Source organism: Somniosus microcephalus, chromosome 21 (genome assembly GCF_052327205.1).
Source record: "Somniosus microcephalus isolate GS21.2 chromosome 21, FLI_Smic_1.0, whole genome shotgun sequence".
Taxonomy (NCBI): domain Eukaryota; kingdom Metazoa; phylum Chordata; class Chondrichthyes; order Squaliformes; family Somniosidae; genus Somniosus; species Somniosus microcephalus.
In genome coordinates, this window is record NC_141007.1 from 6,964,068 (window position 1) to 6,979,681 (window position 15,614).

The 15,614-nt window shown below is 51.2% G+C and overlaps 1 protein-coding gene across 1 annotated transcript in view; it reads left to right on the forward strand.

The window, feature by feature from the left end:
* The first annotated feature begins 4,119 nt into the window (after positions 1-4,119).
* slc38a12 (solute carrier family 38 member 12) overlaps positions 4,120-15,614 on the forward strand; it is a 303,056-nt gene continuing 291,561 nt past the window's right edge. Inside the window, exons 1-2 of the mRNA XM_085963226.1 lie at positions 4,120-4,197; positions 6,701-6,789. Of these exons, the coding sequence (XP_085819352.1) occupies positions 6,745-6,789 (45 nt within the window). The 5' untranslated portion in view covers positions 4,120-4,197; positions 6,701-6,744. The remainder of the gene's footprint in view (positions 4,198-6,700; positions 6,790-15,614) is intronic.

Consider the following 15,614-nt stretch of genomic DNA (forward strand, 5'->3'; position numbering starts at 1 on the left):
GGGAAAGAGAGAGACCTGGGGGGGGGGGGGGGAAGAGAGAGACCTGGGGGGGGGGGGAAGAGAGAGACCTGGGGGGGGGGGGAAAGAGAGAGACCTGGGGGGGGGGGGGAAGAGAGAGACCTGGGGGGGGGGGGAAGAGAGAGACCTGGGGGGGGGGGGGGAAAGAGAGAGACCTGGGGGGGAAAGAGAGAGAGAGAGACCCGGGGGGGGTAGAGAGAGAGACCTGGGGGGGGGGAGAGAGAGAGACCTGGGGAGGAAAGAGAGAGAGAGAGAGACCTGGGGAGGAAAGAGAGAGAGAGAGAGAGACCTGGGGGGGAAAGAGAGAGAGAGAGAGAGACCTGGGGGGGGGGGGGGGGGAGAGAGAGAGACCTGGGGGTGGGGGGGAAGAGAGAGACCTGGGGGGGGGGGGAAAGAGAGAGACCTGGGGGGGGGGGAAAGAGAGAGACCTGGCAGGGGGGGGGGAAAGAGAGAGACCTGGGGGGGAAAGAGAGAGAGAGAGAGAGACCTGGGGGGGAAAGAGAGAGAGAGAGAGAGAGAGAGACCTGGGGGGGGGGGGGGGAAGAGAGAGAGACCTGGGGAGGGGGGGGGAGAGAGAGAGACCTGGGGGTGGGGGGGAAAGAGAGAGACCTGGGGGGGAAAGAGAGAGAGAGAGAGAGACCTGGGGGGGGGGGGGGAGGGAGAGAGATGGGGGGGAGGGAGAGAGACGGTGGGGGGGGGGGGGAGAGACGGGGGGGGGGGGGAGGGAGAGAGAAGGGGGAGGGAGAGAGACGGGGGGGGGGAGGGAGAGAGAAGGGGGGGTAGGGAGAGAAACCGGGGGGGGAGGGAGGGAGGGGGGGGGAGAGGGGAGGGGGGGGGAGGGAGGGAGAGAGACGGGGTGGGGGGGGAGGGAGAGAGACGGGGTGGGGGGGGAGGGAGAGAGACGGGGGAGGGAGAGAGACGGGGGGGAGGAGAGAGACGAGGGGGGGGGGAGGGAGAGAGAGAGACGGAGGGGGGGGGGAGGGAGAGAGAGGGGGGGGAGGGAGAGAGACGGGGTGGGGGGGGAAGAGCGACCGGGGGGGGGGGGAAGGAGGTGAGAGAGGCGGGGGGGGGGGGGTGGAGGTGAGAGAGGCAGGGGGACGGGGGGAGGCGAGGCAGGGGGACGGGGGGAAGAGAGGCGAGGCAGGGGGATGGGGACGGGGGGGGGGGGGGAAGAGAGGCGAGGCAGGGGGACGGGGACGGGGGGGGGGAAGAGAGGCGAGGCACGGGGACGGGGGGGGGAAAGAGAGGCGAGGCAGGGGGACGGGGACGTGGGGAAGAGAGGCGAGGCAGGGGGACGGGGACGTGGGGAAGAGAGGCGAGGCAGGGGGACGGGGGGGGAAGAGAGGCGAGGCAGGGGGACGGGGACGGGGGGAAGAGAGGCGAGGCAGGGGGACGGGGACGGGGGGGAAGAGAGGCGAGGCAGGGGGACGGGGACGGGGGGGGAAGAGAGGCGAGGCAGGGGGACGGGGACGGGGGGGAAGAGAGGCGAGGCAGGGGGACGGGGACGGGGGGGGAAGAGAGGCGAGGCAGGGGGACGGGGACGGGGGGAAGAGAGGCGAGGCAGGGGGACGGGGGGAGGCGAGGCAGGGGACGGGGGAAGAGAGGCGAGGCAGGGGGACGGGGGGAGGCGAGGCAGGGGGACGGGGGAAGAGAGGCGAGGCAGGGGGACGGGGACGGGGGGGGGGAAGAGAGGCGAGGCGGGACGGGGGGGGGAAGAGAGGCGAGGCAGGGGGACGGGGACGGGGGGGGGAAGAGAGGCGAGGCAGGGGGACGGGGACGGGGGGAAGAGAGGCGAGGCAGGGGGACGGGGACGGGGGGGAAGAGAGGCGAGGCAGGGGGACGGGGACGGGGGGGGGAAGAGAGGCGAGGCAGGGGGACGGGGACGGGGGGAAGAGGCGAGGCAGGGGGACGGGGGGAGGCGAGGCAGGGGGACGGGGGAAGAGAGGCGAGGCAGGGGGACGGGGGGAAGAGAGGCGAGGCAGGGGGACGGGGGGAGGCGAGGCAGGGGGAAGAGAGGCGAGGCAGGGGGACGGGGGGAAGAGAGGCGAGGCAGGGGGACGGGGGGAAGAGAGGCGAGGCAGGGGACGGGGGGAGGCGAGGCAGGGGGACGGGGGAGGTGAGACGGGGGGAGGCGAGGCGAGGCAGGGGGACGGGGGGCGGAGAGGCGGGACGGGGGGGCGGAGAGGCGAGGCAGGGGGACGGCGAGGCAGGGGGACGGGGACGGGGGGAGGAGAGGAGAGGCAGGGGGACGGGGGGAGGAGAGGAGAGGCAGGGGGACGGGGGGAGGAGAGGAGAGGAGAGGCAGGGGGACGGGGGGAGGAGAGGAGAGGAGAGGCAGGGGGACGAGGGGAGGAGAGGCAGGGGGACGGGGACGGGGGGAGGAGAGAGGGAGAGGGACGGGGGGAGGAGATGGAGGGAGACGGGGGGAGGAGAGAGGGAGGGAGAGAGACGGGGACGGGGGGAGGAGATGGAGGGAGACGGGGGGAGGAGAGAGAGACGAGGGGAGGAGATGGAGGGAGAGAGAGAGACGAGGGAGAGAGAGAGAGAGAGAGAGAGGTGGGACGGGGGGTGGGGGGGAAGAGAGAGATTGGGGGGGGGAGTGCGACGGTGTGGGGGGAGAGACAGACAGACTGACAGATTTAACCTTCTGGAATTTTTTGACGGGCATTTTGGAGAGCTTGATATCGTCAGTTTCCGAGGGGGTGATTGGTTGGGGCTTTACACTGCATTGCTTTGATTGCAAAATTCACAAGCATAATTTTCCATTTTTTCCAATTTGGATTGCCTACGAATTAGAAATGCAGGATATTGGATTGTAATGGTGTTCTGATTCTAACTGGATGTTGCAGAGCAATGTCAGCTTGGCTTCAATAGTTGCGGGCTCTCTCTGACACATCGTTGATGATTATGGTCAAACGCAATGGTCCTGACGTTGGTGTCTGGCCGCCATGCAGAGCCACAATCATTAATAACTATCTTCTGTCTACAATGCCACCAATTCTTTATTCTGCCTAATATCTGCCCGCCAATCCCACAAGACGCAACCTTTGTGCTGTACTTTATCGAAAGTTTTTTTTTAGAAAGTCTCGATACATTTGATCAACAGGGCTTCCATTATCCATCAACTTGGTAACCTCAAAAAATTCAGTTACATTAGTGAGGCAGCACCTCCTTTTGCAGAAACCATGCTGCAGTTTCTAAATAGTCCCAGCTGTTTGAAGATGATCAAATAACCTATCCTCACAGCCAATTTAAATATAGGTGCCGCATAATTGTGAATTAGATTGGCAATTACATTCCAAGTGTATAACATGAAGCGGTGAGTTTCCCAGGTAATCTACAGTGAAAGGAACCTGCCGAGTGTCATGGCTGGAACAAACCTCCCAGGGTGATGTCTGTGCTGTTGTGAAAACAGTTGCAAAGAGCTTTTTCACAAAAGCCTAAGGATGATTCTGGTGTGTGTTTTCTGTGTACAAAGTGAACTCATCCAACAGTACAGCTGAGATTAGCTGCTCATTCTGGTGATGCCACTGATCCTAATTTACATCAATGATTTGGATTTGGAAATTTAACCACATTTTCAGATCATCGGGTTTGGTGGTGGAACCTGAGGAGGCAGCTGACATAAAATGAACTGGATAAAAGAAAAAGTGGGCTACACACTATCTCCATATATAAGAACATAAGAAATAGGAGCAGGAGTCGGCCATACGGCCCCTCAAGTCTGCTCCGCCATTCAATAAGATCACGGCTGATCTTCGACCTCAACTGCACCTTCCTGAACTATCCCCATATCCCTTGTTTCCCTTAATATCCAAAAATCTATTGCTCTCTGTCTTGAATATACTCAACGACTGAGCATCCACAGCACTCTGAGGTAGAGAATTCCAAAGATTCATAATTTTTTGAGTGAAGAAAATTTTCCTCATTTCAGTCCTAAATGGCCGACCCCTTATTCTGAGACTGTGACCCCTGGTTCGAGACTCCCCAGCCAGGGGAAACATCCTCCCTGCATCTACCCTGTCAAGCCCTGTAAGAATTTTGTATGTTTCAATGTGATCCCCTCTCATTCTTCTAAACTCTAGAGAATATAGGCCTAATCTACTCAATCTCTCCTCATAGGACAATCTCCGCATCCCAGGAATCAGTCTCGTAAACCTTTGTTGCACTCCCTCTATGGTAAGTATATCCTTCCTTTGGTAAGGAGACTAAAACTGGACACAATACTCCAGGTGTGGTCTCACCAGGGCCCTATATAATTGCAGTAAGACGTCTTTACTCTTATACTCCAATCCTCTTGTAATAAAGGCCAACATACCATTTGCTTTCCTAATTGCTTGCTGTACCTGCATGTTAACTTTCAGTGATTCGTGTACAAGGACCCCCAGGTCCCTCTGAATACCAACATTTCCCAATCTCCTTTTCAAAAAAAATTCTGCTTTTCTATTTTCCCTACCAAAGTGGATAACTTCACATTTCTTCACATTATATTCCATCTGCCACGTTTTTGCCCACCCTCTGAAACTATCTATATCCCTTTGCAACCTCTTCATCACAGCTTACTTTCCTACCCAGCTTTGTATCATCAGCAAACTTGGATATATTACACTCGGTCCCCTCATCTAAGTCATTGATATAAATAGCTGAGGCCCAAGCACTGATCCTTGCGGCACCCCACTAGTTACAGCCTGCCGACCCAAAAATGACCCCTTTATTCCTACTCCATTTTCTGTCCGTTAATCAATCCTCTATCCATGCTAGTATATTACCCCCAATCCCATGAGCCCTAATTTTGTTTAATAGCCTCTTATGTGGCATCTTATCGAATGCCTTCTGAAAATCCAAATACACTAATGGTTCCCCCTTATCCACCCTACTAGTTACATCCTCAAAAAAAATCTTGAACACATTTGTTAAACACTGCTTCCCTTTCATAAATCCTTGCTGACCCTGCCTAATCATATTATTTTCCTCGTGCCCTGTTACCATGCCCCTAATAATGGATTGTAGCATTTTCCCTACTACTGATGTCGGGCTAACTGGCCCATAGTTCCCTGTTTTCTCTCTCCCTCCTTTCTTGAACAGCAGGGTTATATTTGCTACCTTCAGTGGTGTTGAAATAGCTAAAAATGAAGTTGCGTATTGGAAACGTATTGAACACGACTTTCAGCACATTAAACCGAGCAGAACAGCAATCAACAAAGCCAGTGGAATGTTGATTACAGGACCAAAACAATAGAGTCCAGGTTGAAAGAAGTCTTGGTCAAACTGTACCTTGAGTTCTCTGCCGCGTTCCGGTCACTGAGAAGCAAAGGAGACATTCAGCTGCTAGAGGCAGTGTAGGGAAGATTCACAAGGCCTTTTATCAGATAATCGAGTTGAGGGAAAGACTTGGGCTTTTAAGCTTGGGAAGGAGGTGTCGGAGAGGTGATCTTGGAGCTAGATAAAATAGGCAAGGGAATGGAAAAGATAATTCTGGAATATTACTTTAAATTGTGAGAGTAGGACAAGGGGATTAGTTAAAACTAGTAAAAAGGTAAATTTAAGACTGATATTAGAAAGTTCTTCTCAGTGATCGACATGGACTTCCAGGTAGACTCATGGAGGCGAAAATCCTGGAATCATTTCAAAAACAATTAGATGCTGAAATGGAGGGGAACCTGTAGGGTCCTTCTGGATGGGTGATTTAAGATGGGCCAAATGGCTTTTCTAATCAGTAATTCTGTTGCTAGTAAGATTACCCTCCCACCACTTTGAACTACTTCCACCGCCACGCTGCCCAACAGCCCAGTATCCCACCCAGTCCAATTTTAATTCAAGTTTGGATGGGAAAATGCAATATTTTTGACCATTTAAGTAAAAGTCTCCAAGATTTGCAACTTCTGGAGGGTGGAGGGGTGTCTATCAAGGTATTTGGATAATGAAGATAGAAAGGGGGGTTGTGATTAGTGTGAAGGGAAAGATGAACAGCAAGAGGGGAGGTCAAAGATAGACCCTTGGGAGACTCCAGAAGTGATGGTGTGAGGCAGGGGAGAGCGGCCATGGGGAGAGCGGCCATTGCGCGAGTTACATCGGCTATCTTCAGGTAGGTAGGAATTGAACCATGCAAGGGTGATGCCTTGCAGATGGAGTAGAGGTATTGGAGTAGAATGGAAGGATAAGTGAGACAAACAACCTCACTTAAAAAGCAATTTAGTTAAGTATTTGAAAACACATGACCCAATGAAAAGGTGGGGGAAAGACCATCTAGCCTGCCCCAATCAGACATGGCCCAACTATGCACACCACTGACCCATCCCCTGGCACGCTTGGTTCTGGCAGAGGTGAAAGGAAAATTTGTGGCCAATTCAGGAGTGACTGGGAATCGAGCAAATTTCCAGGAGACTGCTGTAGTTGGAGGTGGCTGTGGCATAGGCACAGTGGGCTAAATAGACTCCTTCGGTTCTGTAATTTCTAAGATTTTCCTGCTCTGTTTGGTTATTGTCATAGTACAGCAGATCGAAGGAGCCACCCATAAGAGTGTGTAAGAAATATGCAGTGGAAAACACATCCCAGTTTTCTATTGGGCAGTACTTTGATTATCAACAAGATTATTGCACAGTTTGTTGATTTTTCTTTTGAAAATCTTACTAAAGTTACTGCATGACCTCTCTTTTAATTGTAATACTTTCTTTTAATACAGATCAGTCATCGGATTGTTGCAAGTTGCCGCTGTCGGAACTGAAAATGCCGGGTGGGATTACAGAAACGGGGGAGTTGTACTCCCCATATGTGAGTATTTAGTGCAGAGTTACTGGAGGTGGGATAGGCGAGTAAATCTGAAATAAGTGTTGGAAAAACACAGGTCAGTCAGCATCGGATAAGAGTAGGGACCCCATGTCCAAATTGAAAAGGGAATGTAGGTGAGCTCTTTAATGCTGCATGGATACAAGGAGGGTAAAGGCTGTCGATGGACGAAGGACACAAATAGCCCACAGATGGGAAGAGGTGATACCAAGAGATGATTGTAGCTCCTTGGCATATTTGTTTTTATTTAATTTAAATAAAGCAAATTAGTAATTTTGCAGCACTTTTTTAAAGGCAAGTACAGATCAAAATAAAAGCAGAGTTTAGTGAAAATTTAGAGGGGAAATAATTGGAAGCTGGAGCAGAAAAATGGGAAAGGAAGTTGGATGGTCTGCAGTTTAGTGGGAATAGGGTCATGGAAGCAGGACGAGATGTACTTGGAGAGGGCATGAGGCGAGATGGGAGAGAAAGCCCACGGGTTCAGGCCTGGGGCAGGGGGAGCTTTGGAGGGATGTTTAGCTTGGTGGCTAATGGGACGTGGGGAAAGCAGCAGTGGCAGCTGAACGGATGGTCTCCAACTTGGTGATAAAGAAGTCCATGAGCTCCTCAAACTTGTTGGAGGGGAGAGAGGTGTAAGGAAACAGTTAGTAGTGGAGACGCTCGGCGTTATCTTTGATCTCCAGCATCACGTGCACTGGTACGTCTGAGTGTGCTGTCCTTCTGTGAATTGTAGTGTGTGTGCATGAGCAGAGGGAGGTTGAGATGGGAGTTTGCTCTAAATTGGGGTTAACCATGATATTGTATATAGTTAGTTAGACTCATTTTAGACGTTATACTGTGCACTATTTTAACATTTTTATATTGATGGGCTGGATAAAGTTTAAAAGGGTTACAATGGTACAACAGCTGCTACCCATATTGTGCAATGAGTATTTCTGGATGGTTCAAGCATCCTGGGTGCAAATGCTATATTTAGATTCAGTGCAAGAATTGAAAAAGAAATGAAAGTCAAAGGTGAGGGTATTTGACAAGGGGAGGGAGAGCAGTAGTCTTTTAATGTATAGCTACTTCTTTTGAAAATCAAACGTATGAAAGGTCCATTCTTCATATCTTGACGGAGAATGGCTTGTAAGCGTCCTTTGCATTATCTCCCTCTGTCTCTCATGCCCACCCATGTCTACATTCATTATCACTTCAAACATGCCAGTGTTTGGCTTTGGCCAACAAGGAAGCTCTCCTAGTTATTTCTTGATTTAAGAGAAATTTCCCCTTTCTTGCCGCCCATTTCCATTTTGTATTCAGTGAAGAGTAGCACGGTGGCATAGTGGTTAGCACTGTTGCCTCACAGCGCCAGGGACCCGGGTTCGAATCCGGCCTCGGGCGACTGTCTGTGTGGAGTTTGCACATTCTCCCCGTGTTTGCGTGGGTTTCCTCCGGGTGCTCCGGTTTCCTCCCACAGTCCAAAGATGTGCGAGTTAGGTTGATTGGCTATGATAAATTGACCCTTAGTGTTAGGGGGATTAAATACGTGGGGTTACGGGGATAGGGTGGGATATGTGTCGGTGCAGGCTCGATGGGCCGAAATGGCCTCTATCTGCACTGTGGGGTTTCTGTGATTTCCTGTGAAGAGCACAACCTCCATTTTAAACCAGAACAACCAGTGTAGCATTGAGTGGGTGCTGCAGTGTCAGGTGCTGTCTTTTCAATGAGGCCCCATCTGCCTGTTCAGGTGGATGTTAAAGATCCCATGGCGCTATTGGAATAATAGGGAGTTCTTGATGTGTCCTGGCCAACATTCATCCCCCAATCAACACTGTCAAAACAGATTAACTGACCATTCATTTCTTGTACACAAATCGGCTGCGGCATTTGTCTGTGCAGCCATGACTATACTTAAAAAGTATTGAATTGGCTGGTCAGTGTGATATATTGGGTAGACCAAAGGCAGATTGGGTAACTTCTTGGCTGAGCATGTTGTCGTCGGTGAGTTTCATACCTGTGGCTTGCCACTTACTTTCTCCAAGCGTCGGCATGGAATCCAGGAATAAATGTGCACAAGACAATGTGAGCCATTGACTTGGAGAGGTCATTGATTTAACATTGAGAGAGTGAGGATCGAGGTTAGGAGAAATAGCTTCCCACAGAGGGTTGTTGGAGCGTGGAATGCTTTGCTACAGGAAGTGGTAACAATAGAAGAAAATCGTGCATGGAGAAAGTTCCAAGAACGCTGGGTTTGGTATCATAATACACCTTGTAAGTGGTATTGATCAAAGGGCACCTGACTCATCCTTAACCCCTTCATCTTAACTCCTCATCAGGAACGATGTGGTAATTCACCATTCTCTATCAATGGAAGTACTTGATGTCTGAATTTGGCTAATCCAAATGGTCCTGGAGATGGTTCACATATTGACCTGTACACCACCAGCCTCTGACTTAGTACGGTCAACAGAGGATGTCAGACCATGCAATCATGAACTCACGTTTCTTTATTAGTGCACTTAGAACGTTACAATTAGTAGCATATTAATCTTAAAGAATGATTACACAAAGTACTGAGTATTTGAGGCTATGAAGGTAGCTCAAATAATACACAGCAACTCTACTGCTGGGCTCTGCATAGTACAAGTCAGTACTGTGACACAAATTATCAAATTTGTTTGGACTAGATTCTTCATACAGCTGAAACATTGAACAACTTTGAATAGCAAGCCTGTTGGATATATTAAAGCCTAGTTAGTTCAGTTTATTGCTGATCAGCTCACAGTTTCACTAATGATTCCAGGAGTTTAAACGACCTGGTCCTTCTGAATCAGTGCACCACTGTTGGTCCTCTTGCCTCCTCCTGAGGTGGTTGGGCTTGTTGGGGCAATTAATCTATCTGCTCTTGTCCTTGCTTCTGATGTCTCTTGGTCACACTAAGCTTGCTTTTATTGTGAGGATATTAACTTGCATACATGTGATTTACTGAATTATCTACCTATCTGTGGCTGACGGAGGTTGTAAATCTGAAGTCCTGTAACCTGTCCCAGACATTCTCTCCTGATCATTTCTTTCTACCTCCAACTCCCTCAACTGACTTTTGTGCCAGACAGTACTTTTTTACATTTGAGTCACAAAACAAATTGTTAACTTAATTTAAAGCAGTTTTTGTGATCTGTTTATTGCCAGGATTCCCTTATTTGGTGACGGTGCTTCACACTGGCAGATATCATGAGCAATGCCTTAACTGCTTGAGGAAAAAGTCGGGTAGCTGCAAAATGATTTATTCTGCTCAGACAACACCGATAAGAACCGGGTCTTTGGGGCTATTTGTGAGGATTCCTTTCATTTTGTCTGGCCATAATTGCAGCGGAGGGAGGGAAGGGGAAGACAGTGCAGGGCTAAATATAAGGATTTCATTCTAAGCACTTTGTGGTCAGCAAAACATAAGCCTTCATTCACCCGTGACGAGCTTGGGTGTGTATTTTAATGTCATTTGTCTACCTACCATCATCTTCAATGGAGTTACTCTGATGGAATTTTTGGGATAACCATTAATATCGGAGGCAGTGTAAAATCCCAATCTTTCCCGCTGGAACATCTGTATTTCTTGAGCAGACTGACCAGCGTGCGACTATTGCACGCTACCTGTCCGGAGGACAGCGGGTGTTGTGCTGCGTGAAGATGCAATTTTACCTCTGGTATACTAAATCTTTATCATCCGTATCAGTTTCTATACATGGGTGAGCCCCACCTGATTGATGTGATTGATCAGCAGGATATTGGTAATCTCTGTGGTATCTTTGGATGTCAGGAAACATGTGCCCATTTGGTGAAAAGCATGTGAACTTGAGCATATACTTATTCCGTTTTGCAGATCTGGTCATGGATCCCGCCGACTCTATCTTTACATCGGACCACAGTTGAGGCAGGGTCCTTTTGAGTAGCAAAAAATTAGGCACTCCTAACATATTAGGTCTCTGAACGTGAGACTCCACATCTTGGAGCACTGGGGCTAATGTGCAGTTTTCTGAAGCTTGCTGCGTGGTTCCAGCCTCTCGATGTGTTTGTTGTGTCACATTATACTTCTGTGGCAAAAGGAACTATCCATTTACTGGGCCCTCCTTCCTTTGAGGCATTAACCAACGGGTTGTTGTACATTTTGGGGTTGTCTGTTATCTTGTATGTGATCTGTAACTCCTGGCTGGGAGTTTTACTCCCTATTCTCCTTGAACTCTGACTTGTGATCCCTAATTGCCCTTGAGAAGGTGGCAGTGCAGTCCAGGATTTTGACCCAGGGATGATGAAGCCGATATATTTCTAAGTCAGGATGGTGTGTAACTTGGAGGGGAACTTGCAGGTAATGGTGTTCCCATGTGCCTGCTGCCCTTGTCTTTCTAGGTGGTAGAGGTCGTGGGCTTGAGGTGCTGTTGAAGGAGCTTTGGTGAGTTGCTGCAGTGCATCTTGTAGATGGTACACACTGCAGCCATGGTGCGCCGGTGGTGCAGGGAGTGAATGTTTAAGGTGGTGGATGGGGTGCCAATCAAGCGGGCTGCTTTGTTATCACAGAATCACAGAAACCCCACAGTGCAGATAGAGGCCATTTCGGCCCATCGAGCCTGCACCAACACATATCCCACCCGATCCCCGTAACCCCTACACCAACACATATCCCACCCTATCCCCGTAACCCCACGTATTTAATCCCCCTAACACTAAGGGTCAATTTATCATAGCCAATCAACCTAACCCGCACATCTTTGGACCGTGGGAGGAAACCGGAGCACCCGGAGGAAACCCTCATCCAAGCAAGTGGAGAATATTCCATCACACTCCTGACTTGTGCCTTGTAGATGGTGGAAATGCTTTGGGGAGCCAGGAGGTGAGACACTTGCCACCGAATACACAGCCTCTGACCTCTTGTAGCCACGGTATTTATGTGGTTGGTCCAGTTAAGTTTCTGGTTCTGACCCCCAGGATGTTGATGGTGGGGGATTCGGCGGCGGTAATGCTGTTGAATGTGAAAGGGCGGTGGTTAGACTCTTGCTTGTTGGAGATAGTCATTGCCTGGCACTTGTGTGGCGCGAATGTTACTTGCCACTTGTCAGCCCAAGCCTGAATGTTGTCCAAGTCTTGCACGCGGGCATGGACTGCTTCATTATCTGAGGAGTTGCGATTGGAACTGATCATTGTGCAATCATCAGCGAACATCCCCACTTCTGACCTTGTGGAGGGAAGGTCATTGATGAAGCAGCTGAAGATGGTTGGGCCTAGGACACTGCCCTGAGGAACTCCTGCAGCGATGTCCTGGGACTGTTATGATTGACCTCCAACCACCACAACATCTTCCTTTGTGCTCGGTATGACTCCAGCCAGTGGAGCCTAAGGGTGGTCATTCCGGTTTTCTTAATCTTTCTCGTAGCGGTTTGTTACAACTGAGTGGCTTGCTAGGCCATTTCGGAGGGCAGTTGAGAGTCGACCACTTTGATGTGGGTCTGGAGTCACACACAGGCCAGACCGGGTAAGGACGGCAGATTTCCTTCTCTAAAGGACATTAGTGAACCAGATGGGTTTTTACGACAATCCAGTAGTTTCATGTTCACCAGCTTTTTATTCCAGATTTATTTAATTCACTGAGTTTAAATTCCCCAGCTGCCGTGGTGGGATTTGAACTTGCTTCTGGATTACTAGCCCAGTAACATAACCACTGTGCTACCATTCCACTCCGACCTGTCTGAACAAAGCCGACACATCGACAATGACTTACCCTCTCTTTCTCTTCTACCTCCCTCCCCCCTCCCCAACATGATTTCTCTTCAGGTGAGAAATGTCTAATAACCCTTGGGGTCAACAACATCTGTAGGTATGAAGCCTTTATATACTCATGACATCTTCCATTGGCACTCATGACACCCAGTCATCACATTTGATGTACTGTTTACTTAACAGGCAACAAGTAATGGAAGAGTCATAACTTTCTCCACCTTGGCCTCTTGTATTGTTCCACGGAAGCGCAACGTAAACTCGAGGAACAGCAACTCATCTTCCGATTAGGCACTCTGCAGCCTTCTGGACTCAATATCGAGTTCAACAATTTCAGATCATAACCTCGGCCCCTATTACACATTTTTTCTTGTAATTTTTCCACTCCTTTCCCCCCCCCCCCCCCTTTCCTTTTGTTTATCTCTTGCCCTGCCAGTACACTTTACACCTAATCTCAGCCTATTACCATCTCGTCTAGCTCTTTTGTTTCTTTCACTTCTTTTGTCTGATCGCAGCCCTGCCTTCGATCCAGTTTCTTTTCTTTCCAGTTTTGAAGAAGGGTTCGACCCGAAACGTCAACTCAAATTTCTCTCCACGGATGTTGCCCGACCTGCTGAGTTTTTCCAGCATTTTCTGTTGTTATTTCGGATTTCCAACATCTGCAGTATTTTGCTATAAGACTAAAGCCAACTTGTTCTGCTCAACATTCTCATTGTTTACAAACCCCTCTTTTGTAGCCATGTCCCCTCTCTCAGCAGCCTCCTCCTCATGCCAGTGCCCACCCACTGCTCGGGTGACTCTGGCCACATTTGCATCTCCCACCTTCCTCTGCCTCACCAGTCCTGGCTCCACTCTGATTTCTAATTAAACCAAAAGCCACTGGAATCAAAGGTAGATTATGGGATAAAAATAAATAAGAAACTGAGTGCTTGATGTCCGACTGGGGTAAGAATAGTTTTGCCGAGTCCTGTAAAAGTCTGTGCTTGGCCCCCTCTTTCTGATTTACATACATGACCTGGATCCTTGAAGCAAATGTCAGCTCCTCATATTGACTGATTATAAAATAGAGCAGTAGAGAAAAATGATGCAGCTAGAGATTTGCAGAAAGAGTTAGGCTGGTTATATATTTGGACCGATGAATGATGAATATAAAGTTCTGTACGTGTAACTTTCAATGTGGCAGAACAATGAAGAGCTGATAGAATGCGGGCTCGTGTAGCCGGGACCGAGAATGCTGGCTCATATAGCCGGGTCTGAGAATGCTGGCCCCGATAACCGGGCCCGAGAATGCTGTGCCCCTATAGCCGGGTCCGAGAATGCTGGCTCATATAGCCGGGTCCGAGAATGCTGGCCCCTATAGCCGGGTCTGAGAATGCTGGCTCATACAGCCGGGTCCGAGAATGTGGGCTCGTGTAGCCGGGTCCGAGAATGTGGGCTCGTGTAGCCGGGTCCGAGAATGCTGGCTCGTGTAGCCGGGTCTGAGAATGCGGGCTCGTGTAGCCGGGTCCGAGAATGCTGGCCCCGAAAGCCGGGTCCGAGAATGCTGGCCCCTATAGCCGGGTCCGAGAATGCGGGCTCGTGTAGCCGGGTCCGAGAATGCGGGCTCGTGTAGCCGGGTCCGAGAATGCGGGCTCGTGTAGCCGGGTCCGAGAATGCTGGCTCGTGTAGCCAGGTCCGAGGATGCTGGCTCGTATTGCCGGGTCCGAGAATGCGGGCTCGTGTAGCCGGGTCCGAGAATGCTGGCCCCAAAAGCCGGGTCCGAGAATGCGGGCTCGTGTAGCCGGGTCCGAGAATGCGGGCTCGTGTAGCCGGGTCCGAGAATGCGGGCTCGTGTAGCCGGGTCCGAGAATGCGGGCTCGTGTAGCCGGGTCCGAGAATGCGGGCTCGTGTAGCCGGGTCCGAGAATGCGGGCTCGTGTAGCCGGGTCCGAGAATGCTGGCTCGTGTAGCCGGGTCCGAGAATGCGGGCTCGTGTAGCCGGGTCCGAGGATGCTGGCTCGTATTGCCGGGTCCGAGAATGCGGGCTCGTGTAGCCGGGTCCGAGAATGCTGGCCCCTATAGCCGGGTCCGAGAATGCGGGCTCGTGTAGCTGGGTCCGAGAATGCGGGCTCGTGTAGCCGGGTCCGAGAATGCGGGCTCGTGTAGCCGGGTCCGAGAATGCGGGCTCGTGTAGCCGGGTCCGAGAATGCTGGCTCGTGTAGCCGGGTCCGAGAATGCGGGCTCGTGTAGCCGGGTCCGAGGATGCTGGCTCGTATTGCCGGGTCCGAGAATGCGGGCTCGTGTAGCCGGGTCCGAGAATGCTGGCCCCTATAGCCGGGTCCGAGAATGCGGGCTCGTGTAGCCGGGTCCGAGAATGCGGGCTCGTGTAGCCGGGTCCGAGAATGCGGGCTCGTGTAGCCGGGTCCGAGAATGCGGGCTCGTGTAGCCGGGTCCGAGGATGCTGGCTCGTATTGCCGGGTCCGAGGATGCGGGCTCGTGTAGCCGGGTCCGAGGATGCGGGCTCGTGTAGCCGGGTCCGAGGATGCGGGCTCGTGTAGCCGGGTCCGAGGATGCGGGCTCGTGTAGCCGGGTCCGAGGATGCGGGCTCGTGTAGCCGGGTCCGAGGATGCGGGCTCGTGTAGCCGGGTCCGAGGATGCGGGCTCGTGTAGCCGGGTCCGAGAATGCTGGCTCGTATTGCCGGGTCCGAGAATGCGGGCTCGTGTAGCCGGGTCCGAGAATGCAAGCCATAGACATTATGCTGAAGCAGAGGTTCCCAGTTATGTATTTGGACAAGGTCCTACTTGCTGAGGTCCAGATGGGATGTGTTATAGGGTCAATGGAAACCAAGGGCTTGACCTTTGTGGTAAATTTATTGTGATAAGATGTTGATACAAATTGGGTTGAAGTCAAGAACTTTGAAAAGTCAAAACCAGACACAGTTGTTGGATGCACAAACGCAACCAGTACCTCCAGGTTTGGATGTTAACTGAGCTGTTTGTTGGGGTGGATGTATATGGGTCTATCAGAATTATACTTGGATAGCTTTCTTGGAAGAGTTAAGAGGCTGGTAAATTAGGAGAGAATGC